Source organism: Martes martes (assembly GCF_963455335.1).
Source record: "Martes martes genome assembly, chromosome: 7".
Taxonomy (NCBI): Eukaryota; Metazoa; Chordata; class Mammalia; order Carnivora; family Mustelidae; genus Martes; species Martes martes.
In genome coordinates this window covers 126,439,928-126,467,036 of record NC_137894.1, presented here as the reverse complement: position 1 = coordinate 126,467,036, position 27,109 = coordinate 126,439,928, and the positions used below count along the sequence as shown (strand labels likewise).

Sequence of the window (27,109 nt, the reverse complement as noted above, 5' to 3'; positions counted from 1 at the left end):
CAGTAATACTGCTTCCTTCGTGGAGTTAACTTTGGTCAAGATTAATCATTGGTAAAATGAACAAATACTTTCTCTTTCTTGAGGATCAGGAAAAAATTTGGAGCTGTCTTATTTTCCTCCTAAAGCAAGCTTGAAATAAGATGAGTTTTGCAGAAGCAAATTCTTCCAGTGTTTTGTTTGTTCCTTTGTTTCCTCTTGACAAACTTCTCTGGAAGTATCCATTCTTTCTGAAATTTTGCCATGAAAAATTCTCCCTTCTTTTCTTTTTTCCTTCTTTTTTTTTTTTTTTTTGGTTCTTTCTCTCTCTTCTTATTTTCTTTTATTCAAGCATTAATTCCCTTACTCATTCTGCACATAATTATTTCACACTCACAATGTACCAGCCATAACATATTTATTTTAAATATGGAAATGCACTAGAACTGAAGTCTAAATGTGGGACCTCTCTAGTGATGTAGAGACTGTCGGTCTTGATGACCCTCATGTGATTCAGAAACTGAATCCACATGATCCACAGAAACTGAATCCATAGGCCCAGTGTTTTTTTTTTTTTAATTTTTAATTTTTTATTAACATATAATGTATTATTAGCCCCAGGGGTACAGGTCTGTGAATCGCCAGGTTTACACACTTCACAGCACTCACCATAACACGTACCTTCCCCAGTGTCCATAACCCAACCGCCCTCTCCCTACCTCCTTCCCCCTAGCAACCCTCAGTTTGTTTTGTGAGATTGAGTCTCTTATGGTTTGTCTCCCTCCCGATCCCATCTTGTTTCATTTATTCTTTTCCTACCCCCCAAACCCCCCACTCTGCCTCTCAAATTCCTCATATCAGGGAGATCATATGATAATTGTCTCTCTGATTGACTTACTTTGCTTAGCATAATACCCTCTAGTTCCATCCACTTTGTCGCAAATGGCAAGATTTCATTTCTTTTGATGGCTGCATAGTATTCCATTGTATATATATACACCACTTCTTCTTTATCCATTCATCTGTTGTTGGACATCTAGGTTCTTTCCATAGTTTGGCTATTGTGGACATTGCTGCTATAAACATTCAGGTGCATGTGCCCCTTCAGATCACCACATTTGTATCTTTAGGGTAAATACCCATAGTGCAATTGCTGGGTCCTAGGGTAGCTCTATTTTCAACTTTTTGAGAAATCTCCCTGCTGTTTTCCAGAGTGGTTGCACCAGCTTGCATTCCCACCAACAGTGTAGGAGGGTTCCCCTTTCTCCGCATCCTTGCCAGCATCTGTTGTTTCCTGACTTGTTAATTTTAGCCATTCTGACTGGTGTGAGGTGGTATCTCATTGTGGTTTTGATTTGTATTTCCCTGATGCGGAGTGATGTGGAGCACTTTTTCATGTGTCTGTTAGCCGTCTGGATGTCTTCTTTGCAGAAACGTCTGTTCATGTCCTCTGCCCATTTCTTGATTGGATTATTTGTTTTTTGGGATATTGAGTTTGATACGTTCTTTATAGATTTTGGATACTAGCCCTTTATTTGATATGTCATTTGCAAATATCTTCTCCCATTCTGTCAGTTGTCTTTTGGTTTTGTTGACTGTTTCCTTTGCTCTGCAGAAGGTTTTGATCTTGATGAAGTCTCAATAGTTCATTTTTGCCCTTGCTTCCCTTGCCTTTGGCGATATTCCTCGGAAGAAGTTGCTGCAGCTGAGGTCGAAGAGGTTGCTGCCTGTGTTCTCCTCAAGGAGTTTGATGGATTCCTTTCTCACATTGAGGTCCTTCATCCGTTTTGAGTCTATTTTCATGTGTGGTGTAAGGAAATGGTCCAGCTTCATTTTTCTGCATGTGGCTGTCCAATTTTCCCAACACACAGGCCCAGTTTTATATCATTATACTACCTTCCATTCCAGAATAGCACTGTAGGTGGATTAAATATGTGCTTCTAATAAAATTTCCAAATACACCACCAGCAAATATCATTTCATACTTTAAAAAAAATAAATGAGGAGGGTATTTTTTAGAAATGTAAGGGTGATACAACATTAAGAAATATATTAATTAAATTTGATGTAAATGATAATTATATTAAAGATAAAGGAGGAAACACATTACTTAAATAAATACATAAATATTTGATATAGCCATTATATATTGATTAATAAAAATAATCTAAACAAACTTAGATGGGAATACAACTTTTTTATTTTGAGAATAGGAAGTTATCAAGAACATATAGCTAATATCCTGTCTATTCAGATTAGGAACAAAATAAGGATACCCACTTCACTCGTTTTTATTGTTAAGTGGAGAGGCTAGACGATAGAATCAGAAAATATTTTTTTTTAGAAAAAAAGATGCATAAGGGTTGGAGAGAAAGACTGGAATTTCCTCATTTATAGAAACTTTATGAGGGACTGCTGGTAAACTAAAAGTCATATCAGCAAGTTTTTTGAATAGGAGATAAACGTACAAGCTAAATTAGCTTTTTCTATAATTACAGTTACCAGTTAAAATGTAAAACAAAGAATTCTATATATCATAGCAATAAAAATGTAAAGTAGCAGTGAATAAAAAGATTCAAGACCTTTATAAAAAATGATAAAATGTTACTGAAGACTATAAAATAAAGCTTTGAATAAATCATCAGTATCTTTCATGTTCATGCATGAGTCATTTTCATAAAGATGCCAGTTCTCCCAAAATTATTTCGTAAATCCAGTAGAATTCCACTCAAAATTCCAACAGAATTTTTCATCAAACCCGACACAGCTGACCCTGTAAACTCATATGGTAAGTTCAAGGTCCAAAATAGGCAAGACAGTTCTCGAGGGAGGAGGAGAGAATAATAGAAAAAAGACTTACCCTACCAGATATTTTGACATATTTTAGACCCATAGTAATTGGGATAATGTGACATAGACACATGGACCCGTGGGACAGAATAGGGCTCAGGGATTGTCATACAACATTGAAAGCTGATGCCTTGGCCAGGCTGATTTTACAAATCGGTGGTTAATGAACAGACTAGTCAATAATTGGTGCTGGGATAATTGGTTATCCTTATGGAGAATAAAATTAAACCTCAATTTACATGAAACATGAAAATAAATTGAGAGTATTTAAAAAAATTAACTGTGAAATGTGAAACTTAAACATTTTAGAAAGAAATAAAGGAAATAAATAGCTCTATGACCTATGGGTGGAGATTTCTTTTAAAAAGTCAGAAAGAAAGCACAGACCATAAAGAAATATTGATAAATTTGATTACAATTAAGTTTAAATTTTGTGTTTAAAGAAAAAGGTGATTAACAATAGACAAGCCACAGAGTGGGAGAAACTATTGGCAATCAATGTAATATTTAAGGGACTGGTATTATAAGTGGTATAAGGAACTCCTCTAAGTCAACAAAAGAAAGACAACCCAACAGGAAAATGAGCAAGGGTTATGAATAAGCAGATCCCCAATGCCGAAATCAAAATGGATACTAACATGTTAAAGGATTTGCAGCCATGCTAGTAATCTTGACAATGCAAAAGCGAATGATACTGTGTTATTCCTTCAAATCACCCAATTAACAAAAATTAATAATTCTGATGATATTACGTGTTGGCAAAGAGGAGGAACAAGGAGAACCCTCATATGCTAAATGGTGAGAGTGTAATTAGAGAAGCCACTTTGGAATGCAGTCTACTATTGAAGTTGAGCATGACCTTAGGCCTAGCAATTGCATATCTGTGTAAATGCTTTAGAGAAACTCTTAAGTACACATTCAGATAATTATTAGAATATACACTGGAACACTGCTTGCAATGTAAAAAAAAAAAAGAAAGAAAGAAAGAAAGAATCTGAATCAGCAGAGAATGCATGAATAGATTGTGGTGTTTTTGTACAGTGGAATCCCGTCCCTAAAGAAGTGGCACATGTAACAATGTTGGGGAACCTCAAGAAAATAATCTTGAATGAAAACAGCAAATTATGGAATAACGTACAGAATGATACCATTTATGTCAAGTTTATCATCATGTGAAAAGTGATTGGGTTCAACACACTTTATGTCAAGATCTTCATTTACTATATAAGGAATATAAAAACGTGGATGGGCGTGATGACTGTCCCCATAAAAAGTTTACTTCTGGGAAGAGGGGAGTGTGGCTGCTGCAACAGGGGTTTACGTGTGGCTGTAATACCTTATTTCTTCAAAAAAGAATCTGAAACAAATACATCTGAATGTTAAGAATTTATAAAAGCCAGATTTGGGTACATGGATATTTATTCTTCCCTTATTTCTACTTCTTTGAATGTAGTATTTCAAAATTAAGTAGAGAACTGCCTAAGCTCTCTGAGATGTGGATGCTGAGTGTAAAACCAGGTTTATTCCCTACGTTCTTGCACCGTCTTGCTCTCAATGGGACTGGTGAAAATTGTACATGACTGCATAGCATAACTATTCAGACTTTCCAGGAAAACATCAAAGTTGTAAATATTAAATTCTGAAATATCAAGGCTCAACGGTAGACATACGAGACCAACTAAGGACTTAAAGAATAAAAATGAAGACAAAACAAAATAAAAGCAATTTGATATGGAGATCAGAAGAAGGTACAATCTTTTCCTGCGCACCCCCCCCCCAAAAAAAAAATCAGACCCAAGATTGACATTAGCCTTTGTGAAGGATTATCTGTCTGTATAAGCAACCGCCAGCCTGGAAACCACACGGGGTAACATAAAGCAAAACGAAACAAAACTGCTCATGTGAAGGGAAAATTCTTCACAACATGGCCGCACCTTCCCAAATACATCCTTCAGCTCCCCAAACAGCTTTTCCATCCTTGACCTTCTCATTGGAAACCTCTCCTTAAGCACTTACACACAGCTCTGCAAATGTTAGAGTGACATTTGGACTGGGCTTGCGTGATCAGCTCGCCCGTCGTCTGGGCTCCCCCAGGGGCCTGCTAGACTATAGCACAGCAGTAATAGCCTCGCAGGCCTCACCTCCCAGAGCTAGCAATAACATTTACCAGCTACAGTTTTCTCTGTCTTCAAATATTTCTTCTGGCCCACGTGACCGTGATCCCGCTTCTCCATAGACTGAGACCTGAAGAGAGTGGTTTAGGGAGAGAAGAGCCCTCCTTTAAGAACTTCTAACATTTACCTTTCATCAGAGATTTTACTTGTGTTTTAATTTGGCTTCCCTCCTAGGATTCTGATATGTTTGGGAAAAATTAATTACTAAAGTTGTACACCTGTAGAGGGGGGCACACCTTCGATTATTCTCATGTCAGCAGAAGCTCTGAAAAAAAAAAATTTCTCCGGTTGGTGAAGAATCAGATCTGAAATCCTTAGGAATCCAGAGTTGACTAGGAAATTGTGCAATTATTAATCACAGCCATAGAAGATAATTTTGGAGCTTTGCTACGCTGAACAGATGCTCAGACCTGGGTTAGTCAAGACTTAAAGAAGATGGCTGTTTTTGTTTGTTGTCTCTCCAGTGCCTGCACGAATGAACCAGTGAATGAATGAATTCGTGAGAAATGAATTGAATATCCTCTTAACAACCTAATGAGTCATGTGTTAATATCCTTACTTTACTAATGAGGATGCTGAGGCTCAGAGAGATGAAGTTGCTTGTTCATTTACAAAGCCAGCAAGTGTCAGCCTGAGAACTTACTGCTCTGCTGTAATCTGAACATAGAGAGGCACATGTAAGTCAGGAATGTGATGATAAGCACTGTCAAGGAGAGTCAAAAATGAACCGGAATGCAATAGAATTCCAGTTAATAGGGGCGCCTGGGTGGCTCAGTGGGTTGAGCCTCTGCCTTTGGCTCAGGTCATGATCTCAGGGTCCTGAGATCGAGCCCCGCATCAGGCTCTCTGCTCTGCAGGGATCCTGCTCCCCCCCCCCCCTCTGCCTGCCTCTCTGCCTACTTGTGATCTCTGTCTGTCAAATAAATAAATAAAATCTTTAAAAAAAAAAAAGAATTCCAGTTAATAAATGTAGAAGGAAGGAGGGCAAGAGAGAATCACCACCAGGCAAATGCTACTACTAAGTGTTGCCGATAAAGTTCGCTGATGGATACTAAAATTAGTGGGTAGAAAGTTTGGGATAAACGTTTTTTGCATAGACTCAAAATATGTTTCCCAAGACACTTATCAAGTATGAAGGAAAAGGCAGTTATTTAACAGTGAAAAGACCTGGGAGATGCCAAATTAATCAAGTAATCAAGAAAACATCATCAGTAACAAGACATATCAATATTACGAACCCGTTGAAACAAGGCACGGAGAAGGACATGGGAATCTCATAGGAATCCTTCTTGCCCAAAATGCATAATGTCACTCCAGTCATGAGAAAACATTGGACAAAACCAGATTAGGGTTGTTTGATAAAATGTCTGACCAGTATTCTCTAAAAGGACATGAAGGACAAGGAAGGATTGAGAAACTATTACAGAGTGGAAAAGACTGAGGAAAAATAAAACCTAATTCAGTGTGGATCCTGGAACAGAAAAAAAGAGCATTAGTGGAAAAAGTCATAAAATTGGACTAATATCTAAAGTTTCTTAAAAATGTTATACCAATGTGAATTTCTGTTATTCACAATGATACTGTGGTTATGTAACATGTTAGCATTAGGGGAGGTAGGGTGAGAAGTATTAAAGGAATGCTTGGTACAATCTTTACAAGTGCTAAGTAGAGAAATTTGGAAAAGTAGGTAAGTTTGAAATAAAATGTTTCAAACAACAACCCAAACAAAATGACACAAAAAATGAATAGGAAATAGATTTGCCATCAGATTTGCTTGCAGTGTTCAGAGAGAACCAAAGCTGTCAACTAAAACAGAATGCACACAAAAACTGTCTTGTAGACACTGTGTGTGATGTGTGTACACAGCAGATAGAACGGGGCTGCAGAGAAGGAGTGGTCTGTTTCTCTGGGAAAGGGAGTGCATGTAGCTGGGATAGGTTTCATAGAGAAGCTGGTGCTTGAGGTGTCTAGTTCACCCACCATCCTTTTCACTGAGCCAGGCACTCCACTGGGAAAGAGCTACATAGTAGTAAACAAAAGGGAAAAGGTACCTGCTTTCATGGATTTAAATTCTAGGAGGAAGAGTAAGATGATCACATGAACAAAAGAAAATCAGATATTCTAAGTGCTGTGATGAAAAATTAATGAGCTAATGTGATAGAATAGCCTGGGGAGAAGGGCCGTGAGAGAAGGTGATTGGGGAATACCTTTCTGAAAATATGATGGTTAAGCTATGTGGGCCAGGGCCTGCATGAGCTGAAGCCAGCCATGCAGAAAAGGTCAAGGAGCCAGTAGGTCCTGTGAAGGACAAGGGGAGAAGAGTAGATGAGCTATAGAAGCAGGGTGACCAGGTGGTTTAAAGTCAAAATTGGCACACTCTTTTTTTTTTTTTAATATTTTATTTATTTGACAGGGAGATCACAAGTAGGCAGAGAGGCAGGCAGAGAGAGGAGGAAGCAGGCTCCCCACTGAGCAGAGAGCCCGATGCGGGGCTCGATCCCAGGACCCTGGGATCATGACCTGAGCCGAAGGCAGAGGCTTTAACCCACTGAGCCACACAGGTGCCCCAAAATTGGCACACTCTTGAGTCCAAGGTGGTACAATTAATAATTCCATCAGGACAACAGAAGTGAAATGGAACTCTCTCGGCCAAACCTGGACGTACGGTCACCCTATAGAGAAGAAACAAATTATGTAGGACTTTCAGTCACGCAAGGAGTTTAACTGTATTCTAAGTGCACTAAGGAGGCATGAGAGCATACAGTAGGGGAAAGAGGGATCGCTCTGACTGTTGTATAGAGGGTTGATTATGGAGAGCAACAAATGAAAGAAGAAGGGATGGTTAGAGGTCTAGCTAGAACACAGAGGTTTTGGGGTCTTGAGCTCAGGGAGTCGACATGGAAAAGGAGAACACTGCCACCGTCATACAGTTTTGAAGGCAGAGTCAATGAGCCTTGCTTACTGTTAGTAGACAGGTCAGAATTTGCCAGGTGGATAAGGAGTCTAGAAGGTTCCATACAAAGGTAGCAGGGAGAACAAAGCCACAGGGACAGGGTATATTCTAAGAGCCAACAGTGAAGGGCAAAAGTGAAGGGGCACAGCGGGGTGAGGCGAGTAGGCTGGAGAGGTGACCAGGGGCAGATCATTGAAGATTCAGAATTCAATGCTTAATCAGTGCTAGCATGTACTCTGGTGCCATTGAAAGCACTTGCCTTGAAGACGACATGATTTCATTTGTGTTTTGAAAATGACACTAGCTAAACTATTACAGAAAATAAAAGGATAAAATTAAGAGGAAAAGAAAACTCCCGAAAACAGAGGTAACTTTCAGCTAGTTAGAGAAATAAACAAGAAACCAGAAACATTTCGAGGGTGGTACAATAAAAGAAGGGAACTTGAAGTTTCTAGAAACTGTCCACCCATTCATCAGACAAACCCTTGATTGTCTAGCGGTTTGCAATATAATTAAGTGTTGACTCAGGGATGGCTGAACAGTGTCTTTGAGTCAGGAAGAAGCTCCAAGAGGAAAACTTTAGGGACAAATTAATGTCATGTACCATGTCCCTTCCTTCTTCTGCTTCAGTGCTATTCTTGGCCCACTTATTTCTAAGTTTTAGCAATATCTCTCAGACTGGTGTGCCTCACAAGCAGTTTTGGCAAGCTGAGCATGGTGACAGAGCCAGATAACTTGTTCCCTGTAGACTTAAAAACTCATCAGCTGTGGGCTGGTAATATAATTTACCGTATACTTTGCCAGCCCTATAAAACAACTTTCTGTTTGCAAGGGAATGGGGCCCTGACAAGAAGTGTTTATAGCTTAATCTGAGCTGTGTTTTCTATTGTTGCTGTAGTAGCAGCCTGTGTATGATGTGTCCTAGTCTTCTGCTGGGCAGATACAACTTTTTTTCTTCTTGGCAAGCTGAGTACAACATCAGGCTTTGCTTTATATCTACCCCTATAGCGTATGATCTTAGGTGATGGTAGCCCTAGTATGTACCCCCATCTTTTGGGACAAAGGAACTGAGACATTCCTTTGGTTGGATATTCCACAACCATGGTTTACCCCTTGATGAAATTATCTGATGTCTTACTCTTCTAGATAAAGTTCTTATCAAATGATGTTCCTAGAAGGCTTGAATATGGGAAAATCTGAGATATGTCACCCCTGTATATGCAGCCAAATGGTGATTATCTTCCTGCTATTTATTTTTCTCCTAAGTGTACTTGCCATTATATCATCATAGGCTAACAAGGTTACTTTGTATTCAGTCATTACCTCAGGTGACTGTAGGTAAAATCAAAGCTCCATGAAGTAGGAACTTCTGTATTGTCCATCTCTAGATCTCCTGTCTAGAAGAGTACATGGGAACATGATAGATACTCAGAAACAATGTGTTGAATAAATAACGTCCAAGTATTGACAAATATTGGCATAGCAAGTCTGCCGTATTGATTTGGAAATGAATACTGCAAATGATGTAGTCTCCCAGGAAGACCATGTTCTCCCGTGAGTTAGCCAGCGGGTTAATGAACTGATGTGTCAGCCTGGAGCATTACATAGGATCTAACATTCATTTTAATAATATCCTAAGAGTTGCAAAATTATATGGAATTCGATTCCAGGGGCAGTGTATTAAGATGGTCAACTCTAGATTCTACTGTGAAAAATGGAGAGTTGTGTGATTTCCCACTATTAATTCTCTTTTTGCTCCTAGTCACATCTACTAGAAGAGAGATCTTTTATTTTTTATTTATTTATTTATTTATTAAGATTTTATTCATTTATCTGACAGAGAGAGAGAGAGGGAACACAAACAGGAGGAGTGGGAGGGGGAGAAGCTGGCACCCTACTGAGCAGACAGCCCGATGTGGGGCTTGATCCCAGGACCCTGGGATCATGACCTGAGCTGAAGGCAGACGCTTAACGACTGAGCCACCCAGATGCCCCAAGAGAGATCTTTTAATTCATGTCTTGTGTGCATTGAATTCAATATCTGGCACTGTCACAATTATTTTTGTACTCCCATTCTATAGCTGACTCTGCTTAAGTGATGTTGGAAGTCGCTTATCTTTCTTTCTCTCTCTCTCTCTCTCACACACACACACACGTGTGTGTGTGTATATATATATGCACATATATGTGTGTATATATGTATATGTGTGTGTGTATGTGTGTATATATATATATATATATATATATATACACATGTATATATATATATATACACCAAAAACATGTATGTCTATCAACAATGTTCTGAAACAGGTATCTCAATAAATCTATATTGTTAATTTTATACAACCTGATGGATTTTGGAAGCAGGATCCCAAGTAGAAAAAAAGGGGGGTCTTTAATATCTCTATAAGGAAAAAAATATTTTTATATATTACTTCCATTTCCTTAGTTATGAAATAAAAAAGTTTGAATGTAGGTATATTTTATGTTTTTAACTATGAAGTTTTGTTCAATTCAGAGAAAATAATCTGACAACTTCTATGCTATTTTTTTTTCTGTTAAGGTGACAAAGTGATTCTCCTTTAATTAGTCAGTTGGACTTTTGGAAATTTCTTCATTGGTTTGACCTTCCTAGAAAATTTAATTTATATTTCCAGACAATTTGATTTTGCTTCATGTTGAAATAATGGCTTAGTCTCTTTTTGGAGAAGGGAGTTGAGGGAAATTGGAAGGGGAGGTGAACCATGAGAGACTATGGACTCTGAAAAACAACCTGAGGGTTTTGAAGGGGCGGGGGGTGGGAGGTTGGGGGAACCAGATGGTGGATATTAGGGAGGGCACGGGTTGCATGGAGCACTGGGTGTGGTGAAAAAACAATGAGTACTGTTATGCTGAAAAGAAATAAACAATTAAAAAAAATACTAATAAAACTGAGTTTGTTGAGTTGGTGCATTGTGGAACAGTTAACCAGTAGAAAGTGTATTCTCTTTTGCCGCCCTGGAGAACTTGTTTCTCTGGTCTTGCTTTGGATAGTACTAAAGCAATCACATTCCAGTGAGCACAGCTGTGTGTAGAATAGTTCTCTGAACTTCAGCCTAGCCCTTTCAGAATCAGAACACCAACAACTAGCATGGAAAACACAGGACAGGCATGTAGGCAGTCATTAATCACTTCATTATATCAGTTCAGTGCTACTGTGTAACGATATTTTAGAACAAAGCAAAGGTGATGACCATACAAATCCATTCATTCCAGATCCGTACCTGCAGTCAGTCATCCTTGTTGATGGTTCAGAGATATAACTTTATTTAAATTTTAGTAACCAGGGGCACCTGGGTGGCTCAGTGGGTTAAGCCTCTGCCTTCGGCTCAGGTCATGATCTCAGGGTCCTGGGATCGAGCCCCACATCGGGCTCTCTGCTCAGCAGGGAGCCTGCTTCTCCCTTCCTATCTGCCTGCCTCTCTGCCTACTTGTGATTTCTCTCTCTGTCAAATAAAAAAAAAATTAAAAATAATAAATTTTAGTAACCAGATATCAATAATAATGAGGGAAAATGTATTCTCTGGAATCCTGGCAAGAATATATGACAGAGAGGGCCAGCAAAGTTTGGGCAAAAATGACAGTCTACAGAATAGTGTTGTATGTCTTTCAGAACGAATAGCATAGCTAGATCAGAATACCAGCGTCCATCACTGAACATAGTCTGCCCATGACTGCTGTGAGCCATGCTTACCATCGAAGGTATTAAGAGAACCTCTTACTCTGGGGTTCTTGAGTGTTATCTTTACCATGATTATAAAAGTAGACTCATTGGGTAGGAAATTTGAGAACAGAAGAAAGCAGAAGGGCTGCTTTATTTCTCTATTTATTCAAAGTAGACTTTATAATGAAGATGGATATAAAGTGCTGTAATTATCACTTTATAATTACATTCTACTTTACAGTTTGCAGTGCTCTCTCAAGCATATTTTCTTATATGATTTTTAAAATATTATTCAAGATTTACACAAGGGAAAGGGGAGGACAGAAAATGTGTGGCTTTCCCAAGATTGCATGCCCATAAGAAGTGGAACTGGAGTAGAACATGGATCTCCTGACATCTAGGCTTTTTCTAATGACCAGTGCTACCTCTGATGTGGGAGTATCCTCACATGAAAGCAATGGGCCATCTCTAGACATCAGGGAGATTAAAACACACATGTTCACATACACATGCAACATTCAATAAGCACCCTTTAATATATTTGGATATTTTCACATTCATGCTTCAGGCTTCACCTTTGTGATGGATTCCTCTTTGCAACTCATTCTCGGCCCTTCTTCATTCCGCTTTGAACCATGAAAGGTTATCCTATATGGATTCCATTAACAGGCTCCTTTGACTTCTGTAGTCCAGTTGAGTTTGCCCAAAGGGAAGCATACAAGGAGGATGAGAAGGAACAATGACAGTGAAGTCTGAATTTTTAATTTTCTCTCTCTCTCCCTGTAGAAATGACTACCAACTGGCTCTTTGTAACAAGGTTACAGCTCTTGTAAGGCATTTATGACTCTCTCTCTCTCTCTCTCTTCCTCAGAGTTCTGGCAGTTGACTTTTCCCTTGCTTCATGAGGCCAAGGGTAGTAAGGGAAGTTGCTTTTAATAGCCTTGAATACCACATTACCCCTTGGAAGTTTCACTGTGCCTTACCTATACTTCTGTAAATATCCGCCTTCGTTAAATTTTCATAATATGGCACAATTTGAGTGGACTAACTCTTGCTCTGACTGATTCAGTTTTATTATTACATGTTATAGATGGGGAAATGGAGACCCAAAAATGTTTCACAGTTAGATAACATGAAGATCTAGGATTTTACCCCAGTCTTCTAACTCCAAGCTTACACACTCACAGTGACAGCACACTGAACAATGATTCTGAATAGAGAGGCTAGCCTATATTGTAATTAGAGCTTGCACAACAGAGGTTTTTTTCTTTCTTTCTTTTATTAACACATAATGTGTTATTTCCTTCAGGGGTACAGGTCTGTGAATCATCAGGCTTACACAATTCACAGCACTCACCATAGCACAAACCCTCCCCACTGTCCATCACCCAGCCACCCTGTCCCTCCCATCCCACCCCCAAGCAACCTTCAGTTTGTTTCCTGAGATTAAGAGTCTCTTGTGGTTTGTCTCCCTCCCTGGTCCCATCTTGTTTCATTTTGTCCTCCCTACTCCCCAAGACCCCCACCCTGCCTCTCAAATTCCTCATATCAGAGATATCATTTGATACTCTCTTTCTCTGATTGACTTATTTCACTTAGCAAAATACCCTCTAGTTCCATCCACATTGTTGCAAATGGCAGGATCTTATGGGTTTTTTGATGGCTGCATAGTATTTCTTTGTATATCTATACACCACATTTTCTTTATCCATTCATCTGTTGATGGACATCTAGGCTCTTTCCATAGTTTGGCTACTATGGACATCACTGCTATAAACATTCAGGTGCATGTGCCCCTTCGGATCACTACATTTGTACCTTTAGGGTAAATACCCAGTAGTGCAATTGCTAGGTCGTAGGGTAGCTCTGTTTTCGACTTTTTGAGGAACCTCCATACTGTTTTCCAGATTAGCTGCACCAGCTTGCAGTCCCACCAAAAGTGTAGGAGGGTACAATAGAGCTTTCTTGAATGGACTCAGAGAATAATTCTCAGAAACATACTACTGCCCTTTACCAATATTATGTTTTGAAATTCCATAACATGTTTAAAAGATAGAGCTATCTGGAAGAAAATTTGATAAGATTGCATTTGGTCTCTCACCACACTATTCTGTCTTTCTTCCACCACTAGAGTTAGCCTGAAAAGTAAGTCTTATCATGTTCCTTCCTGCCTAAAACCCTTCTATGTTGACTAATATCAAAACTTCTTAACTATGATTATTCAGTCTTACAATGGACCCTCTACATATATCTTTAGTTTTAACTTTACCACTTCAATCTAAATGTTTGAGCCCATATGAAACCACTATAGTGGTTCTCAGGTGGGTTGATTTTTATCTCCCAAGAAGCATTTGGCAATGTCTGGAGACATTTTTGGTTGTCATGACTGGAAGGAATGCTAATGGCATCTTCACTTGGTGGCCATCAAGGCTACTTGTGAACATCTTACAGTGCCCAAGGCCCCTCCCACAACTTGAGGTTATCTGGTTCAAAGTGCCAGTATTGTCACAGTTGAGAAATCTTGTTCTACATTGGGCACATTGAACTCCCCATAACCATTTATCAGATGCTGTAATATATGATTTTATTCTATGCCCTTGTCAACTTTGCCTCTGTACATATGCTGTTCCCCAAGCTGGAAGGCCTTCCCATCCCCCACTTTGTTGTTCATTCTGTCTCATTCTTGAAACAAGTTATACCCCTCCTCCCTAAAAACTCTAGGCAAACACATAGACACCTGAGCTGAGTTCTGCAGCACTATGTTCATTCTTTAGTATAATAATTTACCTGTTTGTGTCTATAATTCCAACTTACCATAAGCTCATTAAAGACAGAAGCCATATTACACCCACCCCCATTTCAGCACAGTATTTGGCCATATTAAATATTAATCATTTAATGAATGAGAAAATATTTTTGCAAGCAGTGACTAGATTTATCCTGATGAATTGTGTTGTGTTTAATTTTTATAAATGAAGTTACATTTGGAATTCAGTAGAAAATTTGCTATTTAAGAAAAGCTGAATGAATTCTTTGGTTAAATAAACCTTTTCTTAAAAAAAAAATTATACATCTTATAACAAACCAGAGTTTTTGTATCCCCTGTTAACCCTTCCTTCCTCCCTCTATCCCTAATACTAAAAAATACGCACATGTACACACCTGCATTTCTTAAAGTGAAAAATGTGTATCAAAATTTTTGTCATAGCTTTATAGTGCTCTACTTGTTTGGGGTAAGAGAAGCCCACATGCCTTATGTATTGGCAGCATTTCGAGAATGTGGAAGACTAGTTCTTTTCAGCCTTGTCCACAAGAGGGAGGATATTGCCTTACATTAATTTTGTTGATTCCCCAGAACTGTTGGCTACTGTTGGGTCTGCTTGAAGCTAGAGATTTATGTTGTTCCTGCTGCTGCAAAATACAAAATTAGAACCTGGCAGGCATTCCTGTATAAATTTGCACACTGTTTAAGATCAACCCAGTTTGGGTGCAGAGGAAGCAATCTGTGTATTTGGGAGATTTTGTCAGAATAAAACACACTTAGGGAGTGTATAAGGTCAATAGATGGATGAATGAGCAAGAGGATGCCTTGAAGTTAAAAAAAGAGAAGAGGATGAGGGGAGTGATCATTTAATGGTACTTTCCATACAAGGTTGACCATGAAAGTATCAGTAGGAAGATGGTAAGGAAAAGTTGCCTGCCAGAAATACCCTCTTTCAAGTTAAACTAAAAAGAATATGCCAGTTAAATAATCATTAGCCTCAAGTAAGGAAAGAAGTAGAACTCAGTGTCCTAGCTCTCAAAAGATAAATGATCTGAAAGCAAAGGCAAGAGGAATGGTCAAGCAGGATGAGGCCAACCCTGCCTCTGCTCCTTAGGTATAGTACTGTCTAGTTGATAGAAGTATTGAAAATTTCCCCTAATACCTTTATAGAGAGAAAAGAAATAGACTGAGTAGATGTTCTTATCTGGTCCTACTTTTGAGTGAAGAGTAGTAGAAATGGCAGTGGTGGGGGGGGCACATGTAACAGAAACAGACAGTGGGTCTGAGAATAAAAAGATAAGTCACAAGGGCTAAATGGATCAGTAGTCCTAATGCATCCCTCTCCATTGCCTTGGGACACACGCCTTAACCAGGTGGGGTCACTTCTGCTCCAGGCACTTAACAAAGCTTCAGAAATGAGAACACAGCCTTGGTAGCTAAAAGAAGGTTATACACAGTCTTGCCTGAGCTCTTCATTTTCCCCCTCATTTCATTCCCATATTTTACCATCTCTGAAGCTACAAAAAAATAAGTGTGTAGAGCTAAAAATACGAAACCTTTCAAATGTAGATGGATCTGGAAGTCAAGTCCCTGAACCTTTGTCTGAACAGTTAGAAACTCTGGACAGAGTCACCTGAGTATGAGCAGGAAAGTCAATGACATGATAGTGCAAATACAAAACAGCAGAAGAAATAAAGTAAAATAAAAATAAAGGATGTGACGTAGCTTAGAAAATTCTAAGAATTTGATCTAGAAGCAAATAAGGGACAGAAGAATTTCCCATGAGCTATATTCTGTAGCTCATTTGCAGTATAGAATAACTTAAGAAATCTTAGTGCTACAAGAATTCAAAGGAAAAATTTAAAACAAATTAACTGAGTGAAAGGAAAAGGGAGATTATAGATGGAAGGGAGAAAAATGTGAGAGCCAAAACAGTGCAGTCACATAACTAATTTGGCAGAAGGGGCAACTTCTAAGTACTAGTCTCTATCTGAACATGAGGCAAAATCTTACACTCTCTGAACTGCAAAAGAAGTCTCCAATTCACACACATCTAACAGAGAAAGGATAAAAATTGACTATAGAGACTTAAGTATAGTGTTTAACAAATAACTGACTTATACTGACCTAGGGACAACACGTAGGAAGGCAGACTAAAAGATAAAAATGGGGAAATATCTGAGCAGGGAAATTAGAGCCATCACACTGCCTGGAAAGTATGAATCATGAAATTCATTCAGCCAAGGCATTACACAAATAAACAAATGAACAGACAACAAGAACTAGTTCTGGTGGTGGTAGGTGGAGGAGTGGGGAGCAGTACCCAGACTTGCTACAATCTATTACCAAAAATGTCCAATTTTCAACAGAAAATTGTGAAACATGCATAGAAATGGGAACGTGTGATCCCCATGCAGGAATATGTGCTGGGAATTGAAATTGCCTTTGAGGGGTTCCAGATGTTGGACTTAGCAGACAGACTCCATGGAAGCTATTATGTTAAATATACTAAAAGGATTAAGGAAACTACACTTAAAGAAAAGGAAAGTAAGATAATCATTAAAGAGTGAGTATTAATAAAGAGATACAAATTATGTATATTATATTATTTTCAACTTCAAAATTTTCATTTGGAGATATTATATACATAATACATAAATTGAGAGTTCAGAAGTGCAGGAATCCAAACAAAAAATTCACTAGAGCGACTCAAGAATAGATTTGAGTCAACAGAAGAATTGGCAAACTGGAAGATAGATCAAAAGAGATTATTTACAGTCTGAATAGAAGAAAGAAAATGAATAAAGGTAAATAAACAGAGTGCCAGAGAAATGTGGGGCACTGCTAAGTGTCTAACATATGTAAGATGGGAATACTGGGAAGAAAGAAGACAGAAGGGGGCAGAAAAAATATTCAAAGAATTAATGACTGAAAATTCCCCCAATTTAATGAAAAACATGAATCTACACAGCAAAGAAGCTGAATGAACTCTGAGTAGGATAAATTCAAGGAGATACACATCCAGACCCATTTAAATAAAACTGTTGGAAGCCAAACATAAAGAAGAAATCTTGAAAGCAGGAAGAGGGAAATGACTTGTCACATACAAGGGTGCTGCTGTGCGATTAACAGCTGATGTCTCTTAAGAACAGTGGAGGCCAGGCAACTTTCGATGTGCTGGAACACAAAGAGTGTCAGCCATGATCCCTCTATCTGACAGTGCTGTCTTTTAAAAGTCAGGATCAAATAAAGACATTCCCAGGTGAACTCAAAGAGAGTTTATGGCTAGGATACCTGCCTAGTAGTTATAAGAACTACTCACTGCTTTTATCCTTCATGCTGAAAGGAAGTGACAGCAGACAGTAATTTGAATCTATGTGAAAAAACAAAGTGCTCCAGTAAAGGTAATTATGTAGGTAATGATAGCAGACCACATAATTACCCATTTCTTTTTCTTTTTTTCTTAGCTGATTTAAAACACAGTTGCATAAAACAATATCTATAAAATTGTATTGTTGGGCCTATAACGTATAGAATTGTGATATATTTGACAATAAACCACAAATGAATGAAGCTATATTGGAGAAAGGAAATGACACCAGATGGTAACTTGAATCTGCAAGAAGAAATGAAGAGAGACAGAAATGGTAAATAATAAGCTTAATTAAAAAACAACAACAACAACAACTCCATAAATATATTTGAGCTCTCCTCTTTTCTTCTTAAGAAGACATGTTTTTTAAAATTTTTTCTTTTAAGATTTAATTAATTCATTTATTTTTGAGAGATAGAGAGAGTGGGAGGAGAAGAGAGAGAAAGAGAATCTCAAGCAGTCTCCCCACTGAGTGTGGATCCCAGTGCAGGCTGGACTTCATGATCCTGAGATCATGACCTGAGCTGAAATCAGGAGGTGGATGCTTAAACCGACTGGGTCACCCAGGTGCCCCCAGAAGACACATGTTTTTAAAAAGCAATCATTATAACACAGTGTTGTTGGGTTTGTAACATTTATAGACATAATGTGGATAAGAATAACAAAATAAGGAGGAAGAGATGAGAGCTATGTAAGTGAAGTTTCTGTATCTTACAGGAATTGAGTGAGTATAAATATGAAGTATATTTTGATAAGATGTATATTGTAAGACCTAGAGCAACCACTAAGAAAGTAGCTCAAAAATATACTAAAGAATCATTAAAGGAATGGAATTAGTATGCTAGGAAATATTCATTTAAGATGAAAGGAGATATTAAATAAGGAAAGAGGAACAAAATAGGGGAACTGTGTGAGTACCATTATCTCTAAAAATATTTGCTAAATGAACAACCGAACAAATTCACATTTTGAGCAGCATGGTGGTGTAAACAGTCCTTGGCTTTGCACTGGACATACTGGCTTAAAATCCAGGATGTCTGACTTTGAGACATTAACATCTGCCTCCAGGAGCCTTGGTTTTCTGTTTGAAGTAGGAATAGTAGATCCACATTGTAGCACAAAGTGAGTTAACACAATGGGGTGGAGTGGGGGTGCTCCTGGCCAAAGTGATTGGGCTAGAGAAGGCATCAAACAAAAGCGAGTTTCTTCCTTCCTCAGAGAAGCACTATTTGAATAAAAGCAGAATCACTGGTTCTCGGGGTTTCATCTTTTTGTGGTGGTGGTTCTAGCTCTGTTTCTGTAGATCCTCTTTTAATGAATCAGACAAACTTATACAGTGCCTGGCCACGTAGGGCTGTGTGGGGACCAGGCCAGGCTGCCACTCTTTCCTCCTTCTAGACGTTCTGACAAATGTCTGGTTGCTGTGGTGGTTCTAGATTTCTGCTTTCTTCCTGTTCTTCATGAAATACTTTCAGGAGGCTAAGTTTTGTTTCATGCATTTTTTGTTCTGTCTATAGCACATGGAATGAGACCACTACTATTTGTGGGGAGCACTTTGCGTTTACAAAACATCTTCACATCCGTTATATTATTTGGCACACTTGATAAGTCTATGAGCATGGTGGGACAGGGACCTGTGCCATTGTATGCCTTGTAAAGGCAAACAAGAATATAGGCCCTCAGAATTTTAGAGGTCTTTCCAAGGTCCCATAGCTTGAAAGTGGTGGCACTGGAGGTCTATCCAACATGAATCACCTGGCTACAAATTTCATGCCCTCTCTACCCTACTGTCCTCACCCTGGAAGTCAAGGGAACCTCTGAAATACTTCATTCTGACAATCTCCTCCGTTCTTCTTTGCAGAGGCGTCTATCTTGAGCTACGATGGCAGTATGTACATGAAGATCATCATGCCCATGGTCATGCACACCGAGGCAGAGGATGTCTCCTTCCGCTTCATGTCCCAGCGAGCTTATGGGCTGCTGGTGGCTACTACCTCCAGGGACTCTGCGGACACCCTGCGTTTGGAGCTGGATGGGGGGCGTGTCAAGCTCATGGTTAACTTAGGTATCGTATGACGTACCCTCTGCCACTTTGTTTGGGCTTGTCTTCCCTTTCTTTTCTGATTTTCATTGGTTTGATTGAATTCTTTGTTTGTTTCTTAAAAGTTAGCTGCTCACCTCTTGTTTAATAGACCAAGGATAAAATCCAACAGCAACAAACACCTTCTTCTTGTTTCTGCATGAGGTTTTGATGTCAATTTCTGGTTTCTGACAGTGGTGGTTTTTTGTTTTTGATTTTGTTTTTGTTTTTATTTTTGTTTTACTAGATTATTTATTTTTTAAGTTTCCTTTCTTGGTTTTTTGGAACCGTTTAGCTTTGTGTAAAACACGCTACTTTGGTCCATCTTTTGATCAATCACATTGCCATTAAGTCCGACTCCTTGGTCACCACTCAAAACAGTCAAAGCCGAGGGCAGAGATAAGACATCAAACGGAGGCAAAACGGGACATGGGGGTTGGAGAGAACTAAGCTTTGTGAGGAGGATGAAAGGTGCATTGTTTCTTTCTCCACAAATGGGGAACTCTGGGGGCACTGCTATTTCCTTATGCTTTCTCCTAGTGGGGAGGACAAGTCAGATTGTTTCTGTTGTCCCATTGGAGAAATAATTCTGTAAGTTTGTAGGGTCTCTGACATGTGGAAGGAGAATGTGGTTCCTGATACTATCCCCCTCTTCCTTCCTAGCATTCTTCCCCGTCGTCTAGCAGCCCCTTTTACCCAGATTGCCGTGTCGTGCTGTCACTTGCCTATTCCTCCGTCCTTGGTATTGAAAAATTATGACAATTTCAAATTCGCAGCTGTATTGGGAGAAGATCTGTTCTACTATAATTACCTGTAATAGATACTTTGGAAACTCCCCTCCTGGAGGCATCACATTTGCTCCTGCTGCTGACCTTGACTGATTTCTAACTGATCTTCTTTGAAGGATGAGAACCTCTTGATTTCTGGAAGGAAAGAGACCAACCTCATTTCTACTTAGTAGAAAGTCAGTGCCCTGTGTCAATAGGATGAGTGGTAGGGCTGAGTCCAAGCTTTCTAAGCGAGGGATTTTGGGGGGTATATACAGCTCCTTTATAAAGATTCCAGTGGAATGGCTTGTCGGAGCATGGGGAAGACATGATGGACAACTGTACCAGATACAAGACCACATAAAACCTTAGCTGGCCTAAGGGAAGGTGGAGTTTGGAATCCACACCAGTCTTACCTGCCGTTGGGTCGACTGGTCGCACTTGGAAAATGCCTACACTACGATCCTGAAAATCTCTAGGACACAGAGGACTGTTTTGAGCAGTGGCTTCACTTATGTCTTTTTTTTTCTTCCAATTTGTAGCTTTTACAACACTCTGCCCTTTTTCTTGTCCAACCTCATTTGATTTCTGTTGTCAGTGTGTCTGTTGGTTTTTCTTTGGTGTGTGTATGTGTGTGTTTGGTTATTTCGAGTTTTGTTTTTCTTTTTGCTGGATCTTTGTGTTCTTGAGTTTTCAGTCCTTCCCACCATCAGCCATGGTAAATCAAAAGATGGTATTCAACCCTTCAAAGGCCCAAAGCCTGCGGCCCGCATAGCAAACAGCCTTGAGAACAGAGTGTACTGAGCAGCCTGCAGGGGCTGGCATACCCCCGTCCCTCCCGCCTTCCCTCCCCTGCACCGTCCTCCCCACCTCCCACAAACCAACCAGACAGTGTATATAACCTAAAACCAACAACCAGTAGCTGATCGTTTACTTCCCTGAAAAAGAGCAGGAGAAATTAAAAAATTAAATAAAAACAAATAAACAACAAAATGAACATAACATCCTAAATAATTCACAGAAAAAGATGAAGACAATTTTTAACTCTACATCTATTTCAGAGTAAGAGAGAAGCACATATATAAGCATGATTAGCCCCGTGGGGTCCCGGGGAAATGTATACTGTTGCTAAACAGAAAATAGATTTTCCTTCTTAGACATTGTTTTATAAAATGAGAAAGCTCATTGTGGTAGGTCTCATATCTCAGAAGGAGATACAAGTGGGAGAAGATAAAGGGGATGAGGAAGGAGATGGACAGATTCTCTCTCTTATACACACACATGCACACACACACACACACACACACACACACACGTGCGGTTAGTAAGAATTCCCATGTGTATTCCTAGAAACATTTTTTTTCTATTTGCCCCAAATCTGGGAGAAGTACCTCTCAAAAAGACTACATTTGCCTCTTGATTCCTTCTAGCATATACTCAGTCTCGCTCCTCCAAAGCTGAGATATCTTAGGCACGAGGGAGTTGGAGAGCCCTGTGCTTTTCAGAAGCAATAGTGCCTTCTTTTTGTTCCCTGAAGAGCGTGGTTCACCAGAACGACTGGTTTGAATTTATTTAAATTACTTTCAAACCTAACCTGGAAAACTGAACTGAAATTCCCTGTGCTTATGTATACAAAACTCTTTACATTCATGCTTTGTTTAAAGGTTCTCTTTCCCTTCCCTCGCCAAAATATACCCCTGTGTGAATGTTTTCTCCCAATATGAGTTCATATTTCCCTTTCCTTCGTTAGAGAAGAAAATATCTCTAAGGAGCGTTTGCATGCACATTTACTCCAAAAGAACTAATTTCCAGTGATCATTTTGTTCACCATTTCAATTGTGTCTCCATTCTAGCCTATGCACAAATGATGCTACAGTTTGTTTCAAATTGGTCATGCATATATGCTCATGACGTAAAGCCTAGTGTGTATTTCTGTGATGTAATGTATCCATCTCCTAAGTGTCAAGAAGACTAGGCTTTCCCACGGGCCTTGCTCTCTGAAGGGCAAGTGGTAAGAGCTGGTGTCAGAAGGTCCTACAACACACAGTCCGTTTTTGAAATCTTTTGATCCCTTACGATTAAAAATACATAATAACATTTTATGATGATAGTAAATTTAAAGATTTAAAAGCATTATTTCACTCAGCCAGTAATCTTGTGAGATAAGCCAGGGAAGTGTTTTTATGCTTTCTTTTACATATGTGAGACAAAGAAAGAAATGTAGCGCTTTTCAAAGCAAACGTAAAAAGTCCATAGTGGAGCTGAGACTAGAACCCGGGTTTCTAAAATGCTAAATCAACATGGGTTATCTGTTATCTCCACAGGTCAATCCTGTGTGGCTCAATGATGTGGCTGTCTTGATGACTTCTAACTGCTTTCATGATGGTTACCTTTTAAACATGCCCAGAGGGAGTCTTTTTTCCGTAGTGCCTGATTTGAATTAAGCCATACAGCTGAAGAGTCAGTCAGCATTGGCATCTGCTCATGGCCCTTGGGAATCCTCAGCAGAACGCAGGCAAGCCTTCTTCAATGGTGGAGGCCCATAGGGAGTATCATGCAGTTTGGTCAATGGCATTCAAATTCTCCAGATGCTCTCTCTCTGGCAATGCGGGCTTGCTGACGACTGTTTACAGTGTGCACTGTTGAATGCACGCAAGTCCTAGAAACTTTTACCTCTTCCATGCTCTCTACCCAAAGCTTACTCATCTAGAAAATAATAATCTCATTTACTAAAATAAAACAAAAGAACATCTAAATGAAACAGGATGAACAACACAGACGTATACAGATAAGCAGACACCCCTCGGGTACCTTGCCAAGGGTAAGGCAGAGACTGAACTTTGGCAGCTACTCAAGGTAGATGTAAAGGAAGTTGCTCTCCCAGCCCAATTCCCTGGATTGACTTTTCATGAAAAAACACAACCTCATCATCAAGACTACCGTCTCAGAGCCTATGAGCAAGGCACTGGGATGGATTTTTTTTTTTTTTCCTTGATCTACTTATTCTTCAGGTAAAGTGTCCAAATAATCTGTCACTTCTTGGCTTAATCAGTTGTCCACCCTCTGGAAAGCTCCAAGTCCTCACACTGGTTTAGAGACACCTTTCAGTTCATGGAACCATTTGAGTGAATCCAGCACCTCTCTCTAGACTGGGTCCTCATCTAAAAATAAAATCCTCAGGGCGCCTGGATGGCTCCGTCCATGAGGCATCTGCCTTCTGCTCGGGTCATGATCTCAGGGTCCTGGAATCCAGCTCCGCGTTGGGCTCCATAGTTCGGTGGGAAGCCTGCTTCTCCTTCTCCCTCCACTCCTCCCCCACCCTTGTGCGCTCTCTCAAATAAATAAATAAATAAAACCTTAAAAAAATAAAATAAAAACTAAAAATAGAATCCTCGACAGCATAGAAACAAAAGAAGACAACCCTTTCTTGTTGACGGTTCTCAAATTTGTTGCTTTAGGCCCACTCTTCCTCTTCCCTTCTCTCTTAATGGCCCTACACCTGTTTCCCCTGTCTCCTGAATACATCAGGAAGCGGCATTTCTCCAGCTTTGGCTGATGGCAGGTGCTGCTGGTAGCGGAAGCCCCACCCCTTCCTCCCTACTTGCCCTCCCCCCTTCCCAGTCCTCACCGGGGGCATGGCCTCCTCTGTTTGGTGATCGTACCAGTTGCTCCAGGGCTGTTTGCTCCCACTTTTCTGTTGCGGTTGACGACACATGACAAACCTAACCGCACGAAACCAAACCCAGATTTTTTTCAAGAGATGTTCTTCTGGGGAACAAATAAGCATCCCACCTCCTTCCTCAGAATGATTGGGTGTTCTAGATTTCTCCTGTCTGGATTTCCATAATTTTATTCTGCCCTGTCCTATGCCACTGGTTCCTCTTTCACTTGCTTACTTAAAATGTTTTACTTTGGGAAATTCAAATGGTGGCCTTATCCTTGACAAGTCCCCCAAAACTACTGGGTCAGCCTTAGGCAGAGGAGCTCAGTTTCTAACTGCAATTTTTTCCTGTAACTTTTTTTTTTCCTTTTCTTGTCTTACTTTCACTTTTTAGTATCCAGCTTTAAACAAATTCTTATTGAAATTCCCACCATGATAAATCAAATTTAGTTTTAACTGGGCAAATTTGTAACAACTAATCTGAGACCTTTTTTTAACCATTCTACCCAATCCCCTGCAAATAATCATTGACTCTACTCTAGACCTTTTGTGCTGAGTGTTCATGACTCTAAACAGATGTTAATAAAAGGATAGATACTCAGATCTCTGGCATAGGATAACCCGTCGGGTTATCAGGACTAGAAAATTAGCCACCCTTTCTTGCCTCTCTTTCCCATTAAAAAATTAAAAAATTTAAAAAAGAGAATTTTCTTCCCTCAAGATGCAGAATTATAGAGTGAGATAGGTAGGATGTCAAAGGTGCCCAAGACCTCCTCCCCATAAACCTGTCTCGCCTTCTCCTTGAATGCTGTAGGCACTTGATTTAGTCTGAGCATTCAGGCAGGAAGACGAAGATGGGCTTCATGAGTGGGTTGGTCAGGGAGCCTTTGAAACAATAGCAGAGAACCCAGTCCATCGCGATAACATCATACGATTCCTTTGACCCACCACCCAACTCCACCTCTCTAAAATCTGGGATGGGTGTTTGTGCGGTTAGCTGTTTGCAAGTGGCCATTTTATGACAGGAAATGACCGGGTGGTATTAACCCTTTCCTTATCTCTAGGGATAATGGCAAGTCTGCCTACGTAAATTTCTGTAGCATCTGGGACCTGAACAAAGAAGAGGGTGGAGGGAGTTTGTTTTTAGAAAAAGAGAAAGGGTTAAATACTGCACTGAGAAACTTCATGGACAGATTTTTTTTGAAAAAATAAATAGCGTGTCAAATTGGTGATATATCTTTGGAATACTAATACAAAAATTGTGTTGATGCTACTTTTAAAGACAAATTTGGAGAAAATCATTATAGGGGGACATAGACTATAACCTGCATTTGGTGGGGAAATTTTTGCATAATTTTCCAAGTCAAACAAAATTAATATTTCAAAGTTCAGGTGTGAAATCCTTTATATAAATGAGTAGGTTTTTTGAAAAAAAAAAAAAAAAGGAGCGGCATACTTGGTGTCTATTGTGGATATATATGTATACCAGTATATATCTCTATACATATGTGTATATATATATGTGTGTGTGTGTATATATATATGTATCCAACTTTACTAAATGATATACTGTACATATACACCCACCCTTAAACTTGTACATACCGTATATATATATAAAATGGCCACATTTCTTGCGTGTGTCTGTCCCCGGAAGGGTGGACTGATTGTTTTTGGATGTCTGCAGCTGTTACCTTGAAGGATGCAATTTCATCTTTCATTTATTTTTCCCCATCTAGACTGTATCAGGATAAACTGTAACTCCAGTAAGTTTTCCCTCAAGTTTCATTTTGTTCTTAAAGAAAAGAAAAACTGACTTTATTTTGTTTACTGTTTTATGAGCTGTTTTTTGTTTGAATTATTTTGTGTTCTGACTATGGAGTTGGGGGGAACGGGGGTTGACAAGGTGAAGGGCTGGGGTGAGGGTCATGGCCTGAGTGTGGCCCAGGGTGTGGTTTCTGAATTGGGGTAGGTCCTCTCTTCTTTCCTTGCATTTGCTCTTTATGCAGAAAAGGAGGAAAGGGCACCTGGATAAGGAAACAACTTGAAAATGAAATGAAATGGTAATTTGTTGTTTTGGGGAAATAATCCTCAGGGGTGGACAGAAAGCATTAGAGCAACCAGAATGCACTTCTCCACTACTGAAAGCTTCAGAAAATAAAAGCAAAGTTCATGACCCAGAAGGTGGCTGCCAACTCTGACATTTGTTTCCCAACATTTATCGCTGTAGGGTTTTTTTGTTTGTTTGTTTGTTTTTTGTTTTTCCCTCAGAGGGTGGGCGCAAAGCATTGTTCTTGGTGATAATGCAACACTTTAACCAAAGGCTTGAGAAACATTCTGGCTCTTCTGAATGAAAAATTGCAGCCTATTATTTTTACTTTATCCCATTCAAACATTCTGGTTCTTGAAGAAGGATGTTCATGAAGTGCAGGCTGAATAGTACTCATGTGTTTCTTTCTCTGCCTCAGAAACAAACATTAACTGGAGTCATGAGGTCAGGGAACCGGAAGAGAAAGAGGAAGGATAGGGAGGAGGGAAAGAATAGGTCTAGTTGATAAAAGGAAGAAATATACTTTGAGTCTTATGGCATCTTATATCTGTTAAGATAATTAAATAACTAACTAGGGTAATTACGGTAATTAGCTGTAACAAACAATCCCAACATTTCAGTGGCTCAACGGAAGACAGGTTTACTTCTCCTTCAGGCAAAATTCAGTGCCAGTGCCGATCTCTTCAAGTAATTCAGGCATCTAGGATTCTTTCATGACCTTGGTCTACCATCTTGGATTTCTTCACTTCCAGCCA

General features: G+C 39.4%; 1 protein-coding gene across 10 annotated transcripts in view; it reads left to right on the top strand.

Moving 5' to 3' along the window:
- The window catches only part of NRXN3 (neurexin 3), a gene marked incomplete at both ends in the record, with an annotated part of 1,490,367 nt that overhangs the window by 514,471 nt on the left and 948,787 nt on the right, over positions 1-27,109 (top strand). For 6 of the 10 annotated variants that reach the window (XM_080809437.1, XM_080809438.1, XM_080809448.1 and 3 more), the window contains 2 exons: positions 19,658-19,861; positions 26,044-26,070. In XM_080809437.1, the coding sequence (XP_080665563.1) occupies positions 19,658-19,861; positions 26,044-26,070 (231 nt within the window). The remainder of the gene's footprint in view (positions 1-19,657; positions 19,862-26,043; positions 26,071-27,109) is intronic. The other 4 variants (XM_080809449.1, XM_080809443.1, XM_080809442.1 and 1 more) reach the window with 1 other exon arrangement.